This window comes from Tauraco erythrolophus, chromosome 1, assembly GCF_009769465.1.
Source record: "Tauraco erythrolophus isolate bTauEry1 chromosome 1, bTauEry1.pri, whole genome shotgun sequence".
Classification (NCBI taxonomy): domain Eukaryota; kingdom Metazoa; phylum Chordata; class Aves; order Musophagiformes; family Musophagidae; genus Tauraco; species Tauraco erythrolophus.
The window spans coordinates 62714309-62730695 of NC_141465.1; the positions used below are offsets into that span (position 1 = coordinate 62714309).

The 16387-nt window shown below is 43.5% G+C and overlaps 2 protein-coding genes across 9 annotated transcripts in view; one reads left to right on the plus strand and one right to left on the minus strand.

Moving 5' to 3' along the window:
* The window catches only part of EIF5B (eukaryotic translation initiation factor 5B), a 37206-nt gene extending 27766 nt beyond the window's left edge, over positions 1-9440 (plus strand). The window contains exons 15-24 of the mRNA XM_086619453.1: positions 244-375; positions 1000-1182; positions 1310-1471; positions 3830-3961; positions 5237-5368; positions 5483-5559; positions 5680-5844; positions 6816-6954; positions 7556-7717; positions 8651-9440. Of these exons, the coding sequence (XP_086475579.1) occupies positions 244-375; positions 1000-1182; positions 1310-1471; positions 3830-3961; positions 5237-5368; positions 5483-5559; positions 5680-5844; positions 6816-6954; positions 7556-7717; positions 8651-8758 (1392 nt within the window). The 3' untranslated portion in view covers positions 8759-9440. The remainder of the gene's footprint in view (positions 1-243; positions 376-999; positions 1183-1309; positions 1472-3829; positions 3962-5236; positions 5369-5482; positions 5560-5679; positions 5845-6815; positions 6955-7555; positions 7718-8650) is intronic.
* Positions 9441-14082: 4642 nt separating this feature from the next.
* The window catches only part of REV1 (REV1 DNA directed polymerase), a 62551-nt gene continuing 60246 nt past the window's right edge, over positions 14083-16387 (minus strand). For all 8 annotated transcript variants that reach the window (XM_086619491.1, XM_086619502.1, XM_086619518.1 and 5 more), the window contains 2 exons: positions 15945-16047; positions 14083-14502 (listed from right to left, as the gene is read on the minus strand). In XM_086619491.1, the coding sequence (XP_086475617.1) occupies positions 14391-14502; positions 15945-16047 (215 nt within the window). In that variant the 3' untranslated portion in view covers positions 14083-14390. The remainder of the gene's footprint in view (positions 14503-15944; positions 16048-16387) is intronic.

Below are 16387 nucleotides of genomic sequence, written 5' to 3' on the forward strand. Positions count from 1 at the left end.
GGCTTGAATTTTTAAAACATGAAGTAATATTGCTGTCAGTGAAATACTGTCTAACATTGGGTAAATATATAAGCAGAGATAAATACAGTAGCTAAAGCAAATAAAAATATTTAATTTGATTTCTGGAGCAAATAGATGGCTAGCTGTGTTGGCTTGTGAAGTATTTGTCACAGATGATATGGCCTAAGCATGACGATGCCCTTTAGTAAGCTGCATAAGATGACGTATTACTGTATTTTCAAGATTGATAGGTTATATGACTGGAAAAAAAGTCCAGATACAGATGTAGCTGTCACCTTAAAGAAGCAGAAAAAGAATACAAAAGACGAATTTGAAGAACGTGCAAAAGCTATCATAGTAGAATTCGCGAAACAGGTAGGCTGGGATGTTCAAGGTTCTTCGGTAAAGATGAGTGAGTGGTGTGGTTTGTGTGTGTGGCATTTTGGTTTTTTTTTCTTTCCACAAAACAACTTGGAATATCTTGAACTGTTTCATTTCTTCTGACACATTGGTGTTTACCTCTCATAAACTAAACTTTGTTGTTGTTAATCTCTTTTAGCTGCTCCATCCTTAGAGTGCTAGTTTGGAGAAAAGCAGCAGCTAATTGCTGCTAATTGGTCAATGGAGTCGTGAATAGCAGATTAAGTTTTCTGTCCCTATTGTTTCTCTCTGGGAATCGCCTGAGAGAATGCCATCTGTCTCTTGTTCCCTTGGACTCTGGCAGGGCATGAATCACATCAGTTCTGGGAACTTCTGTTGGTGACATGCAACGCTGTCTAGAAGCTAGATGTGGTAATTAGCTTTGTAGAGTTATCCCATACTGCTTCTAAGTGTGGGGCTGAGGCTTCATGTTCCACAGCATGCTGTCATTAACAACGTTTTTTTTTAAATCGTGATTTTAAAAGAAAATACGATAGTAATTGACTGGGGTTGAATGTTACTGTTAATACTGATGTGTGTAAATATTTTTCCCCATGTAACTGTTAATCCTGATTCCAGGGCTTGAACGCTGCCTTGTTTTATGAGAATAAGGATCCCCGCACTTTTGTTTCTCTTGTACCTACCTCTGCTCACACAGGGGATGGCATGGGAAGTCTGATAGCTCTTCTTGTTGAGCTAACCCAAACTATGCTGACCAAGAGACTGGCTGAGTGTCAGGAGCTGAGAGCTCAAGTCATGGAGGTAATTCAGCAGCTGTTCTTTGAAATTCATCTAGAAATTTCTCCCTTCCCTGCCCTCTTCTTCCTGGTAAAAAAAGTTGTGTTTGAAGTGCTTAAATAGAGAGTAACTTCTTTTCCCTTGCATTCAGGTTAAAGCACTGCCAGGTATGGGCACTACCATAGACGTTATTTTGATTAATGGACGCCTGAAAGAAGGAGACACCATTATTGTTCCTGGCGTAGAAGGTCCCATAGTAACTCAGATTAGAGGTCTTTTGCTACCTCCTCCTATGAAGGAGCTACGAGTTAAGGTATGGAAACTGGTTGGCGTATCGACATTTAGAGAAGATTTAGAACTAGAAAAAAAAATGATCAAGCGTTATAAAAAATGAGAATATAGTAGAGTGCAGTTACATTAGCAGTATCGCTTCCTCTGACTTAAAGGGGAAGACAGTGCACATCTACGGTTTTTGTATGTACCCATTGGCGTTTGTTGTAACAGTGGCAAAGAAAAGGATCAAGGAGTTGCCCTGCAGTGAGGATTAAGGGATTCAAGCATGTGGCTACGTGTGAGAGGGAGATACCCATCTTAAATGGAAATTGGAGTGTACTAGTACAGTGACTTCTAAGTTAAAGTATGTATTATTAGTAAAAGTGTTTTTTAATAACAAAAATCACATACACTTTGATTTGAGAAAAGTGAACAAGTGAGTTTCTAGGAGTAGTTGGTGAGCGGCGACGAGCAGGACCTCTGCAGAATCTGCAGCCTTTCGCCGTTTTCAAGAGTTGTGGGAGGTTTTGCTGCCCTAGTCTTTGATAGACCAGAGAAGGACACTCGATTTGAGATCCTGCCTGTATTGCTTTCCATGAAAGGAGGAGGAGAGCCACAGAAACTGAAGGTTATAGATACATTAATACACACATAAATATTAAACCATAGAATTCAAAGGTGATGAAAAGAGCTGCTCTCATTTCTCTGTTTTAAAGGGCACCTGAACACATTTTGCTTAAGGCAAAGAAAACCATTCTAGGTGAATGTAATAAGACAGGCTGTAAAGCTTGGGTTTAGAGGTGGAAAACTAGTGGTGGGGTCCTCATCTACGGCCATAACAATTGTGATGTGCTTTGTGTCGTTGGAGGACTGTGTCCCTGCCGGCCACTGTAGTCCTTAGTGTTTAATCTAGTTCCTTCCTGCGAACTTAGGTTCTCTTGGGAAGTAGTACTAATAGTTGCTGGGCCTGGGTTGGTGTTGGCGTGTTCTCTCTGCCATGGCGATCTGTTGTGAGACCATCGTGGCCTCAGAGGTGCTGAAGGATGCAGTATTGACACTGAGGTGGAATCTGAGCAAGAGCTTCTTGGCCTGCTTTAATGAGGAAGACAAGAGCCACTCTTTCCACTTGCATCCATGGCAGTCTAATACAGCTGTGGGGTAGGACAGTTGCCTTGGAGAGTCTAAGTCAGACGGCTTCCTGCTCTGGAGCGCAGCTTTACAGTACTGACTTGATAATGGCTAGAGAGTGGCAAAAGGAAAACTGATGTTTATGCTTAGGTTATGTTTTCTGCTTTGTTGGAAGCTGTTGAATATATTCTGCTGCCATAAGGAATGAATTGAAAGCATTTCCATCTATTTGCTTCCCTTTATTTAACACAGAAGGGGACAGAATAACAATGTAACAGATCATAGGTTCCCATCAACAAGATCTTCAGATGAGTTTCTGCGCTTTGGTGGGAGATACACCAGCACCAAGATGAAGAACACTGGATTTGGGAACCTTTAGCTGGAGGGGTGGATCTAGGGGAGCTGTTTGGTTGTTGTTGTGTTTTGTGGTGTTTTTTTTGTTTTGTTTTGTTTTTCTTTTTTCTTGTTTGTTTTGAAGCTGGTGATGAGGATACATTTCAGTTCAGCCTGTCCAGGGGGAATTGTCATCCTTGAAATAAGACACAAAGTTTGGGGTGGAGGGCTAAAGAATAGAGGCTTGCAGGAACAGTGCTTACTGAGGAGGGCAGCTGTCTTGAAGTTTCAAGAAAGGAAGAGACATCTCCCAAACAAAAGAAATTAAGAAACAAGCCAGAATATCCCTCCAACATTGATTTAAAGGTCTTCAGAAATAAGTACTTCTGTTGATTCCTTAGAGCTATGCACAGAATGGGGAGAGATCTTGAGGTTCCTTGGGGTGGGGAGGAACACCTGGGAAATGGAGCATGGAACTATGTACCTGAAGGCTGGATCAGAGGCCTCCAGTGGGAGGATGAGACAGCTCTTCCTGCACAGAGCCTTGGGCTGTATCAGCTAAGCTTTAGTTCTTTAGTTGAACTGGCAGCATTTTCCCCTTACTTCCCTATGGGACTGAACTTGTGGGTTTGTAGTGAGCAGCAGCCTATCACTGCTCACTCTTTTCTAGTGTGTATTTCTTCTTAGACAATTCCCCCTGCCTTGCCTGTTGTGGGAGGTGGGGGGGTGGAGGTATCTGATGGGAGAGGAGTGCACAGTCTGAAACACACATGCCAGGAATGAGAAGCAGAGAAAATCACTGATGAAAGACGGGAGCTGCTGGATGTGACTGTCATGCTGTCTGCTGTGCTTGCTGGTGGCAAGTTCTTTAGCTGCTCAGCACTACTTTGTGTAGCATCTATGTGAACTCTTTGCTATTGTGTATTCTCCTTTGCAGAACCAGTATGAAAAGCACAAAGAGGTTGTCGCTGCTCAAGGTGTGAAGATTCTTGGGAAAGATTTGGAAAAAACATTAGCTGGTTTGCCATTGCTTGTAGCTTATAAAGAGGATGAGGTGCCAGTCCTTAAGGTGAGATGGCCAATGTTGAAATAAGGTGCTTAAACTGAGGGTAACTGAGTTCTCTGGTGATGAAACTCATTGAAATGTCGAGAGCTCAGTATGCAAGTAATTTGCTTTTTTTGGTTGCATTTTAAAAACTGTGTCCATGTGAAGCATTAGCGTGGTGATGTTTTTAGTATCTTGACTCACAGCTTTTCCTTGATGTTTTGCTAGGGTGTCTCTGCTGGTAGAATAAGGTTTTAAAATTAGCTTCGTAGCATAGTTTGACTGTATGTTAATTAGTGATTTGATATTTTTAGTAATTTATGCATATATTTTGATTAAATTATATGAGGCAAATATCTGCTAGTGGAGTTCTTCAAAGTATTAGAATTGCAAAGCTGATTTAAGACTTCTGTGGTAAATTTCTTTTGTGACTTCTAATTTAAAAATGGCAGAGGAAAGAACACAGCTATCTTAAAACCAAAACTGAGATGAGATGCTCCTGTTCTACAAATCAGGAAGTTAGTTTACAAAGGAGACTCACATGTTGATAGCTAACTTTTAACCATAGTTTTATTTTAGCCTCCTGTCTACTTATCTTTGCCTCTAAGGGAAGGTTAATCTTTCAGGTCCTTCAAATACAGACCTTTTTTTGGGTACATACCAGTCTGTATGTGAAGTGTGTACTGGTAGTAGGTATGTGAGGGCTTAAAGCAACACTCGTTCATCTGGCAGAGGAAGAGACTGAGTGTTTGGGTTTAAAAGCCACAGGCTCTTTAAAAATGTGTTTTTAACTTCTCTGAGAGGAGCAAAATGGCTCTGCCGCTCTTGTATCCTCTGGTTTGTACCTAGGCCTCAAGAAGGCTGGCAGTCCTTCCCAGCTCATGGTTTTAGGGTGTCTGCTTTTATTGCCGATGCTCAGTTAGGCAGCCAAAGATATTGCCACACGCTGCGGGGTGTGTGTTCACTCAGTCTCGCCAGTAGAAACTTGCAGTGCTGGGCAGAGCGACGCGTAGTCTTCAGCAAAATGTCACTGACTCCCAAGACGGGCATCTGCTTTGTGTTATCTGACCACCTTCTTGCAAAATGTTCTAGTTCAGTTTAGACTTTTCTAATGCCAGAAACAAGCCTCAGCGTATTGCAGGCTGTGTGTGACCTGTAGTGCAAGGCTGTAAGTTGGTACCTGCCAGTATGGCTGTCACATACTTTCAGCAGCTCATGAACAGACTTTGTACCCTGAGGCATAAATGGCAATAAAACTAAAACTTGCTTTTTTCTCTTCTTTTTTTTCTTTCTCTAAAGGATGAACTAATACATGAACTGAAGCAAACACTGAATGCAATCAAATTAGAGGAGAAGGGTGTTTATGTCCAGGCTTCTACTTTAGGCTCTTTAGAAGCATTACTTGAATTTCTTAAAACATCAGAAGTGCCAGTAAGTACTCCTATGCTGTATCTGATGATGTTGCTCCTACCTTTTAGTTGGTAACTGTTTCCTTTCAACTCAGAAAGATTAGTGACCGATGTATGTGGCTTGCTTCTCCAACAGTATTCAGGAATTAACATAGGTCCTGTCCATAAAAAAGATGTTATGAAGGCATCAGTTATGTTGGAGCATGACCCACAGTAAGTGACTTCTTTGCTTTACTGTGTCCATAAACGCGCGGCGGTGTTTGGGAAGGCCCTCACCTTAGCTCTGGTTCCCTGGCCTGTCTGGTAATCTGCGTGACTTGTTGTTACTTACAGATACGCAGTCATTCTAGCATTCGATGTGAGGATTGAACGCGATGCGCAAGAAATGGCTGATAGTTTAGGAGTTCGAATTTTTAGTGCTGAAATAATTTATCACTTATTTGATGCCTTCACAAAATACAGACAAGACTACAAAAAACAGAAACAAGAGGAATTCAAGTAAGTAAGAACAGTCCTATTCTGGATGCTTCCCAGATAAGTGTCTCAATTATTTTATTATAAATGAAATTGCTTTTAACTTCTTGTTTCTGTATTATTATTTAGCATGTAGTTGTGATGGGAAGGAAGGAGAGGAGGAAGAGGAAAGGACAATAAGTTGACAGTTTTCAAGAATACAATATTCCAGTCTAATTGTTTACGTCTGAGATTAGGCTTAGTAGTGTGAGAGTTGTGAAGCAGTTACAAGGTTTAGCTAAAACTATCTTACTAAGGCTTGCTTTCAATACTTGGCTTCTGTTCCTAGTTTGTGCCAGATGGGTTAGTGTTGCAGAGTTAAGAAAACAAAACTAAAGGGATTTGGATTCTGTTGTTTCATATTTATACAATTCCAGTGTACGGGGCTTAGTTCTGGCTGCAGTAACATGAACATGCAATTATTTAAGAATTCATAGGGATCCAAAATTAATTTTTGGAATCGGTGTCACTAGCTGATCCTCAGTAAAGGAAGGAATAGACAAAATAAGTGAAAATGTATTTCATTTCATATTGATCCCAATTTGAGTTTGTATACCTCAGCATTTCAACATATTTATTCACTTTACAAACAAAAATCTTGCAATTTTGAGTCCCTATGATGGGTTGAGGTAATAATATTTCTATTCCTGTGCTCTTCTGAGACTGTAATTACACTGTAAAATTACTGTTTCTTTGGTCTTGGTCTTAGCTGACTGCCCAAGCCAATTAAAATAAAATCCATGCGAGCCATACTTGACTATCGTTCCCTATAGTTCTTGAAGATCAAGTAGTGACTAGAATTAGGAAGTACGGAAAAGAGTTTTTTTCCTGCTTGATTTCTCCCCAGGTGACACTCCTAGAATAAATGCCCAGGAAGTGTGGGAGAAGGCAGAACTGTTAATGTTGTGCATGCTGTTCCAGTGCCTATTTCAGAATGCCTCTTTGTCATCTTCCAGGCATATAGCAGTGTTTCCTTGCAAGATGAAAATACTCCCTCAGTTCATTTTCAACTCTCGTGACCCAATAGTGATGGGTGTAGTTGTGGAGGCTGGCCAGGTGAAGCAGGGGACTCCCATGTGCGTACCTAGCAAAAACGTAAGTAAGCGCCTTTTCCCAGTCCACGTTTGACCTACCTGGTAGTTCCTGGGATGATGCACCAGGAAACGCTTGCATGCCTTTCCCCAGTGTAGAGAGTTGTGGTAGGAGATGAGATTCAGCCTTTTGGATCAAGTCTCTTTCCTGGTGATCAGCCATCTTGCTGCTCTCTGCTGGAACAGTTGAGTCCTGTAGCGGGGCACAGCCTCCTGATTGCCGTAGGGCCCTGCTGGGAAGCATGACTAGAAGGTATCTGCCAGTCAACTTCCCTCCTTCCCCCCTGCAATTTCTGTGTTGTGGTATAAAGTAATGAGCAAAACTGTCATTTCTGGTAGCTAATAAGGGGGGAAGTCAACTCCTGACACTTGTAAGGGATAACAAATTGATAACCCAGAGGAACGAAGGATGGGTTCATGGTGCTGCCCTTTCCAGTATGCTGTGGTTCCAGTGCAGCACACATTGCTTTGCCAGTTCTGAGATGGCCGCTCCGATAGTGTGGTACTTCCTACGAGCAACTCTGTCTATATACACAGGAACTGAGAGAAGTGTGTGTGCACGGAGGTTCTGTGGATGGGTGTTACAGCTTCTTCTTGTGTTACAGTTTGTTGAAATTGGAATAGTTACAAGTATTGAAGTAAACCATAAACCAGTGGAGGTTGCAAAAAAAGGCCAAGAAGTATGTGTTAAAATAGAACCTATTCCTGGTGAATCGCCTAAAATGTACGGACGACATTTTGAAGCAACAGATATCCTTGTCAGTAAGGTAAACGCAATCTACATTTTTGGAGAGGGCTTGTGACATAGTGGCAGCTTCCTTCAAGTGGAAATGTTGCATGAAGCCTGAAAAATACACACTAGGAACCTTCCATCAGAGACTAACAGACACTTGAGACCGTTCGTGTGTGGCATCGTTCAGCTCTGTGGCCTTGTTTTGAGGCTTGTGGTAGAGCCCCTCCAGAGGGCAGAAGGAACGATGTACTACAGCTAAAAACATCTTGCAGCTCACTGCACCTGAGAGGGTAAAATGGCAAATTAGCTGTTTGCACATCGTTGTACGTAGCTGCTGCTCAGAGCAGCTTAGCAGTCCCCCGTGGCATTGCAGCATGATTGTGTTTGCCTAGGTTTGAAACTGTGCGATAAATAGCAATACTTGAGTTGCTCTGATTCTGGAACACTGGGCTTGGATTAGGAGATGATCCCTGGCTTGGTTTTCTGCTCTCAGAGGCAAAGCCACAGCTCTCCATAGCCCACACTGCCTTAGGTAACTACGGTGTAGTAAGACACGCCCTGCCACACAGGCACTGTGGGCATGTACCCACAGATGGGGGTGGAGTGGCCACAGGGGCTTTTCAGATGGAGATGTAGAGCCTGTGACAGGGACTGGGAGGTGGTGCTGGTGCTGTGGGCACTGGAGGGAGTAGGAGATCCTCTCTGGTCACAAGTTCTTGCCTTACCACACAAGGTGTGAGATGGTCTGTGTTTCTGCTGCCTCTGAAGCCCAGGTCAGGGATGTGAGGAGAAAAGGGAAACGACTGGGACGGGTCCGGCAGTGGAACAGTAGCAAAACTGGGATTAGAATGAACTTTCCTGCTGTGCAAACTGATGCCCTTTCTTCAGATTGCTTCCAGTGCACTGAAAGCTGCCTAAACTAACAGGCAGGTGTGTGTTTCTGATGGGTTTGTCCTGTGTGTTACAGATCAGTCGTCAGTCCATCGACGCTCTGAAGGACTGGTTCAGGGATGAAATGCAGAAGTCTGACTGGCAGCTTATAGTAGAGCTGAAGAAAGTGTTTGAAATCATCTAGATAACTTTTTACAGCAATGGGGAGGCAGGAATAAATGCACTATTCCTGTTCTAAAAGTTACCAACAACGTCATTTACTGAAGACAGTGTTGGATATACGTTTGAGAGGAAAATATGTGGTTAAAATGTTTTCCATGAGAAACCAAGAAATTTACACTGGTTTGACAGTGGTCAATTTACATGTTCCCATGGTTCCAATGTGCCTGTTCACCTCTCCTACTGCCCTTCCTAATACTGGCTGCTGTTTTAAAGTTTGCCCTTCCTTCTCTTACACCTTCCTTCCACCCTTTTTCCCTCCCTCTCTCCAAAATAAAATAAAATAAATTGAATTTTTATTACAGAACTAAAGCTCTTTCACTTTTATACTGATGAGATCAGTACTGCAGTATTTGATTAACCAAGCTTCTGCAGACTTTGTGATTCCTGGGACGTTTTTGATGTAAGAAGTACTTCTTTATTTATGCATACCTCTTCCCTTGGCTCTTTTTCCAACATTCTTCTGCTTTGTGCCTATAGAAATTTTTTTAAATAGAGAATTAGGCAATTGGATATTTCTGTATTTGCTTTGTGTGAAACAATGATGTAAAGCATAGTTGGCCGCCTTTTACCGCTTGTACAGTTCATGAAAGTCGACCTGTAATCATTATAATGCAGAGCCGCAAATAAAGGAGATGGACACAGTAGCCCATTTGGTTTACAGTTTGCTTCAATAAACAAAGTTTCACTTCCTGGGCTGTGACACACGTGGAAATGTCAGATGGAGTCTTGCTTCCCTCTGCTTGGCAGAGTAGCGGAGGCGCCTTCCAGCAAAGGTGTTTCTTCCTCTGGCTTCACTCCCCGGCAGAGCGCACGCGCTGTGCGTGGTGGTGAGCGCAGTGGCTCATGTCTCTTACTGTGTTCCAAAGCGCCAGCGCTGCAGGCCAGGTGTTTAGCAAGTCACAGCTCCCAGGGGGCTCTGCTGGGAGGAGTTCGGATGTGGCACCTCTTCTCCAGCTGCTGCTCAGAGTTGCAGTAAGCACCTGCAAAACGATTGTCTGCAAGTGAGTGGTGACTTTGGATGCTGCATCAGAGCTGCCGAGTCATCCAACACCATGGGACTGAACCAGCTGGAAAGCCATTTATTTGGTTGAGGTTCATGATGACCAGGAGCCAGTCTGTAATCCCAGTTTCATCCCATCCTTCCTTTCCCTGTGGTTCCCTGCTTAGGACAACAGCTTGACATATCTCTTGTCAGGTAGTCTGGTGGCTTACAGCTCACGTTCAGTGGAGCTAAACAAACACTTTTGAAAAGCACAAGCTGAAACAAAATTGATAATTTCAAGTAGCTGAGATTTTTAGCAGTTAAAATATTTACAAGAATTTAACTTTCAATAAGCAGTTCGATCAGATGTCTTCTGCCACTTAAGGGTTTTGTTTGTTTTTGTTGTTGGAAAAATCTGCATTTTATAACTGCGATTGTGCAGACTCCATTACAAAGGATCATTTAATAACTTACCTCCTTTGGCACAAGAATTTAAACTACCAGAATTTTTTTGGTTTGTTAGACTAAACTTGCCACTGAAAAGGACCTTTTTGGTATGATTGATGTGTGGTGCAAATTCACATGGCTGGGTGTGTCTGTGGTTTAGAACAGAAAGATCACAGTGAGGAGGCTGTGTTTAATTGTTATTAGTTACTAATTTTCTTTTGCAAACTATGCAATCATGAAAATGACACTAATAAAAGATGTTCTTAAGTACCCAGATGTCAAACATTGTGGTCTTGATGTATTTTTGATTGTTTCCTCGAATGTGGAAGGGTGTGTTTCCCATGGGGTAACCACTCCGGGAAAAGGATTGTGCTACCACTGTGGGTCTCTGTTGTGGAACTTGGAAAATACCTTCACTAAAAAGCTTTATGGAAGCAGGTAACTGTTGAATACAGTGTTTCAGGGCTTGAAGCAGGGATTGCTAAGGAAGAATGAAAATACAGTTACAAATAACCTTATTTGGTTAAGTACTGCTTTGAGTCCTCCTACTTTTTCCTGAAAAAAATGCTAGTTTTGTGTTATCTCTTGAGTAGCACTCACAAAACCAGTGCTCTGTACCTGAAACCTAATTGGTAAAATACTTGAATTTCCACAACTACATTCCTCTTTATTAACAGTCAGTGGGCCAGTTTTTCTCAAATGGGGAAAAAAGGGCAACTTCAAAGGCAGCAACTAAAGGGGCTCAGAAAGACCCAAACCAGAAACTAGTGGAACTCTAGACAATGTGATTCAGGTGAGGTTGCTCTGCCCCTCTCTCTCTGTAGATCTGTATCTACAAGTACATCACGCAGACAGATATCCAACAATCTGGAAAAAATCAGTCTTAACTTGCTACAGCCTGGCTGAGATTAGAAGGAACCTCTTGCAGTCACCAAGTCCAACACCTCCCTGTGCTCAGGCTAGGGCCAGTCAGAGCACATTGCCCAAGACTTTGGTTGGGTTTTGAGCATCTTCACTGATGGAGGATCCACAACTCCTGTGGATAGCCTGTTCTGGGGGAATGTGTGTATGGATGCTGAAAAGAAATGTTTTGTACCAGTTTGTGCCTGTTGTCTTGTGCCCTTTCACTTGGTACCAGAGGGGTGCTGGTCCTTGTCTTCCTTATCCCCCCATCAGGTGTTTATACACATGGCTAAGATTGACCACCCCACCCCCCACTTCTCTTCTCCAGGCAGAACAGTCCCAGCCCTCTCAGCCTCTCCTTGTGTTACGAGAGAAGCTGCACTCCCTTAAGCAACTTCGTGGCCCAGAACTGGACCCAGCACTCCAGGTTTGTCTCACCAGCACGGAGTGGAAGGGAAGGATCTCCTCCCTTGACCTGCTGGTGATGCAGGTCTTTGTCACGCAGCCTGGGAGGCTGTTGGCTGCCTTTTCTGTGAGTGAGTATTGCTGGTGCAAGCAACCCCCAGCACCTTATCTGCAGAGCTGCTTTCTAGACTGTTGGCCCTCAGTGCCTGGGGTAGCTCCTTCCTGGGTGCAGAACTTTGCCCTTCTCCTTGTTGAACTTCCCAAGCTTCCCACGAGCATGTTTCTCCAGCCTGTTGGTCTCTAGGTGCAGCACAGCCCTCTGCCATAACAGCAATCTTGTGTTGCCTCCAAACTTGCTGAAGGTATGCTCTGCTCCGCCCCATCATCCAGGTCACTAATGGCGATGTTGGACAGGACTGCCTAAGCTAAAGCTAAAAAAAAAAATGCCATCACTGCCGTAACCTGTGCTGCAGCCAGTGAAGTGACTGCGGAGCGTTCCCTGCCCGAGCTGCACAGTTAGCTGCAGCTCATCTGTGTGCAGCGGCTCCTGCTCTGTGGGAGTGGACGGGCTTCCAGCTGAGCTGGTGGTGCAAATCCCGCTTCAGGGCTTGCTGTGGTTTGTATTCCAGCTTTCAATTCTACAGACTGTTGGGTCCACACCCATGCAGGGTTATGTGGGGTACTTCTGACTTCCCTCCCACCCCAGTCATTTCTTCAGAAAATGAAAAGATTTTTCTTACCACCTGGGTTTTCTTCAAACAGCCCTCATTCTTTCCAGGCACCTCAACACCCTTGCTTCACCGTATTGGGCCAAATCGGGGCTGGTGTGCATCTGGAAAAGCAGACTTGCCCAAAACACACACTGTAGAGGCAGCAAGTGTACCCCTCACTACTCCAGACAGAGATAGGGCTGTTCCTTTCACGTATGTACCCACATTGGAAAGACTTAGAATCACAGAATCATAGAATGGTTTGGGTTGGAAAGGACCTCAAAGATCATCTAGTTCCAACCCCCCTGCCATGGGCAGGGACACCCTCCACTACACCAGGTTGCCCAAAGCCTCATCCAACCTGGCCTTGAACACTTTCAGGGATGGGGCAGCCACAACTTCTCTGGGCAACCTGTTCCACTGCCTCACCACCCTCTGAGTGAAAAATTTCTTCCTGAGATGTAATCGAAATCTGCCCTCTTTCATTTTAAAGCCATTTCCCCTTGTCCTATCGCTACACACCCTTGGAAAAAAGTCCCTCTCCAGCTTTCCTGTAGGCCCCCTTTAGGTACTGGAAAGCTGCTAGAAGATCACCTCGGAGCCTTGTCTTCTCCAGGCTGAACAGCCCCAACTCTCTCAGCCTGTCTTCATTGCAGAGGTGCTGCAGCCCTCGGATCATGTTCGTGGCCCTCCTCTGGACCCGCTCCAACAGCTCCATGTCCTTCTTGTGTTGGGGACTCCAGAGCTGAATGCAGTATTGCAGGTGGGGTCTCATGAGAGCAGAGCAGAGGGGAAGAATCACCTCCCTCGACCTGCTGGCCATGCTGCTTTTGATGCAGCCCAGGATACGGTTGGCTTTCTGGGCTGCCAGTGCACATTGCCGGCTCATGTGGAGCTTCTCATCCACCAGCACTCCCAAGTCCTTTTCCTCAGGGCTGCTCTCAATGCATTCTCTGCCCAGCCTGTACTTGTGCTTGGGATTTCCCCGACCCACATGCAGGACCTTGCACTTGGCCTTCTTGAACTTCATGAGGTTCTCACAGGCCCACCTCTCCAGCCTGTCGAGGTCCCTCTGGATGGCATCCCTTCCCTCCAGCATGTCCACAACACCACACAGCTTGGTGTCATCTGCAAACTTGCTGAGGGTGCACTGGATCCCACTGTCCATGTCACCAACAAAGATGTTAAATAGCACCAGCCCCAGTACTGAACCCTGATGAACACCACTTGTCACTGGCCTCCACTTCTGCTACTCGCTACAGCCTATTTTGTTACGTTGCATAAAAGAAACGCACGTCGCAGGCTGGGGAGAACTACGGTATTTTAAGAGCAGAACGTGACTCTATCCTGAGTAGGAGCAACGCAGCAGACTGATACAGGCTTAAACACTGCTCCACATTAGGTACTCCCTCGCTCCTTTACAGGGCTTCTTTTGGGTAACTGGTTACGGATCTCCGTTTGTTCTCCTCCACGAGCACGCATCTCCGGAGGCGACAGTACCCCTGAATACACAGAGCTGAGGGCGCAGTCACGCTCCAGCTAACACCCCAGGAGTCACGCTCCAGCTAACACAACGGGAGCGGCTGGGCCACGCTCGCTTCCGTCTTTGAAGGATGAAACAGAAAATAAGCTAATATTCTTCCCTCGGCTTAAAATCCGTAATGAAGTCAGTGGAGAAGACACAAAAAGCAGTCAGATGGATGTACAGCAGTGACCTACACGTGCTGAGGCAGCGTCACCATGTAAAACTTTGTGAAATGAACCAAAGCTGCAGCTTTAAGAAAAGGGGTTGGCGATACTCAAACTGAAGCATCACAAAATAGAATCAGTACAAAAATATACATACAGTTCTTTATTAAACAACTGTAAACACTTCACTGTAAAAATCCATAAAACTTTATAAACAAACATTTTGTAAATAGATTCTATACTACAATAAAAGAATTTTAACACAATTATTTACATGCAATACTGACAAATTTGGCACTTTCTGAAAAGAAATGTACAAAACACTTTGTTGTTTAAAAAGAAATTTGAAATTATAAAAACTCAGGGCCTTACTATCATGCACTTTGCAAATACCTCACAAGCACTTATGGCACAGCTAGCAGAGAGCTCCAGGCTCTCACCAAGCTCTTTCTACAAGTTCAGATAACTTTTAATGTGCTTCCGTAAGTTTGTTGTAAAACTACCTGAACATTGTCAAGAATGAAGTCAAATGCCATATTCCAAACTGATTCCACGGATGACTGCATTAACCTGAAGGGGAAAAGGAAGAGGGAGATAATTACTGTTACAGAAACAGTCACTTTTACATAAGTTTTGGTCTTCATACTGGAAAACAAGATGACAACAGTTCACGACGAATGGAACGGCGATTCGATCTTAGTAAAGCCCTGTCTCTTCAAACATGCCAAGTCTTATCTAATGCCACAGATTCCTCTGCCATTCAGTAGTGAAAGTCTGGCTGCGAGCCGCGTCACACCAATTTGTAAATGTTAGCATTTTGCAGTGGTTTTAAGCCTGGGATTAAAGTGGTGACTTTGTACCAGCTTCACACTGAAGAATCAGAGATGGCAAGCTTCTGGATCCTGGTCTGTCCTTCCTCATCCCAAGACAGACATGCTACTTTTTTTTTCCAGAAACTGCCAAGGCTGATTAAGACATCTAAATCGTGGGTTTTGGGGGCACTATATTGTGTTGATTGCTGAAAAGAGAACCAAATCATGGAGGCCCACAGAGAGCTGAGTTACCTCTATCATTCAGCTACTACTAGAAGCAAATAAAGGAGATGCTCAAGGAAAACAAAGCAGCTCTGTCCTGTCAAAATCCCCTTCTAGAACACCACTACAGAAGAACAGAGGGTTCCTGTACACACAGCTTTGGAAGACCTAACATCAGTATCGTACGGACAACTGTGTGTCATCCAACTCCTGATTCCTTGTCCTACGCTTGCTACCAGACCCGCTGCCATCAGCGCAGATCTCACATACAGGGATCAGGAACAGGATGTGATGCTTTCTGAAGAGTTTTGTAAAGAATTTACAATACAGCATTCTACAAAACTGTTCACGGCACTGTGTGATTTGCATTTTCTGAGGCCTAAAGGCATCCCATAATACAAAAACACAGTGAAGTTTTTACACTGCTGTAGTCTTTTGGGTGTTGATTAAATCTGTGAAATAAATGCTCTCCAGATCTAAGACACAGAAAGCTGAGCTCCGTAGTTAAGCATCAGTTAGTGAGTGAGTCATAAACGGAACCTGGGCCTCCTGACTCATGGGAAGAGTAATAGGAGCACAGTAACTAAGTAGTAAAAATGGATTTAATAGGTTGGAGAGGTGAGACAGGATCTGGATACAGCAGGAGAAATGAAATCAGATGAAACAAAGGAAAGAAGGTGACATGAAAAATGAACGAACACAAGATAAAGAAAATGGACAATAATGACAAAAAACTATATCCTTTGTCTGGAAACAAAAGACGTCGTAGCACATACTATTAAATGCTACAATTAATTTTTCACAAACTACCTATTTTACCTGCCAGACTTGTTCCCCCTGCTCTCTCATTTTTTTGTGAAAAATATTTACAGCCATCAATGGAATGCCTAACAGGCTTGTGGCTTCACATTGAAGCATCCAGTGCATGAGTGCTAACAAAACCAGCCTAAACATCACAAATACTAGCAAATAAGTTACCTTTTCATGTACTTAACAACCAGATCTAACTTTTCCAAATCTTTTTCTTCTATTAGATCAGTACAATACTTCACAACCTGTAGAATGTCTTCTTCCATAGGATCTGTAACAAAAAAAAAAAAAAAGTACTTTTCTGTAAGTATACTTAGAATATGATCATAGAAAATTAGAATATAACAGTAAGAAATTCTACAGTCAGTACATCAGGGGCCGATCTGACACTTGCTGTATTCCCGTATCACTCCCCAACATCCGAAGCTGCGTACATAAAAGCACTGCAACGTCCTGAAATATCTGTCTCACAGACCTTTTTTTCCCTTTTGTAGGAACAAATGACAGTCAAGCTAATATTAACTACAGGGAAAAGAAAGAGGGATTTAGTACGGAATGGCTGTTTTGAAACTCTTAGGAGAATAGTAATGTCCAGGGTACAAAGGATCTCA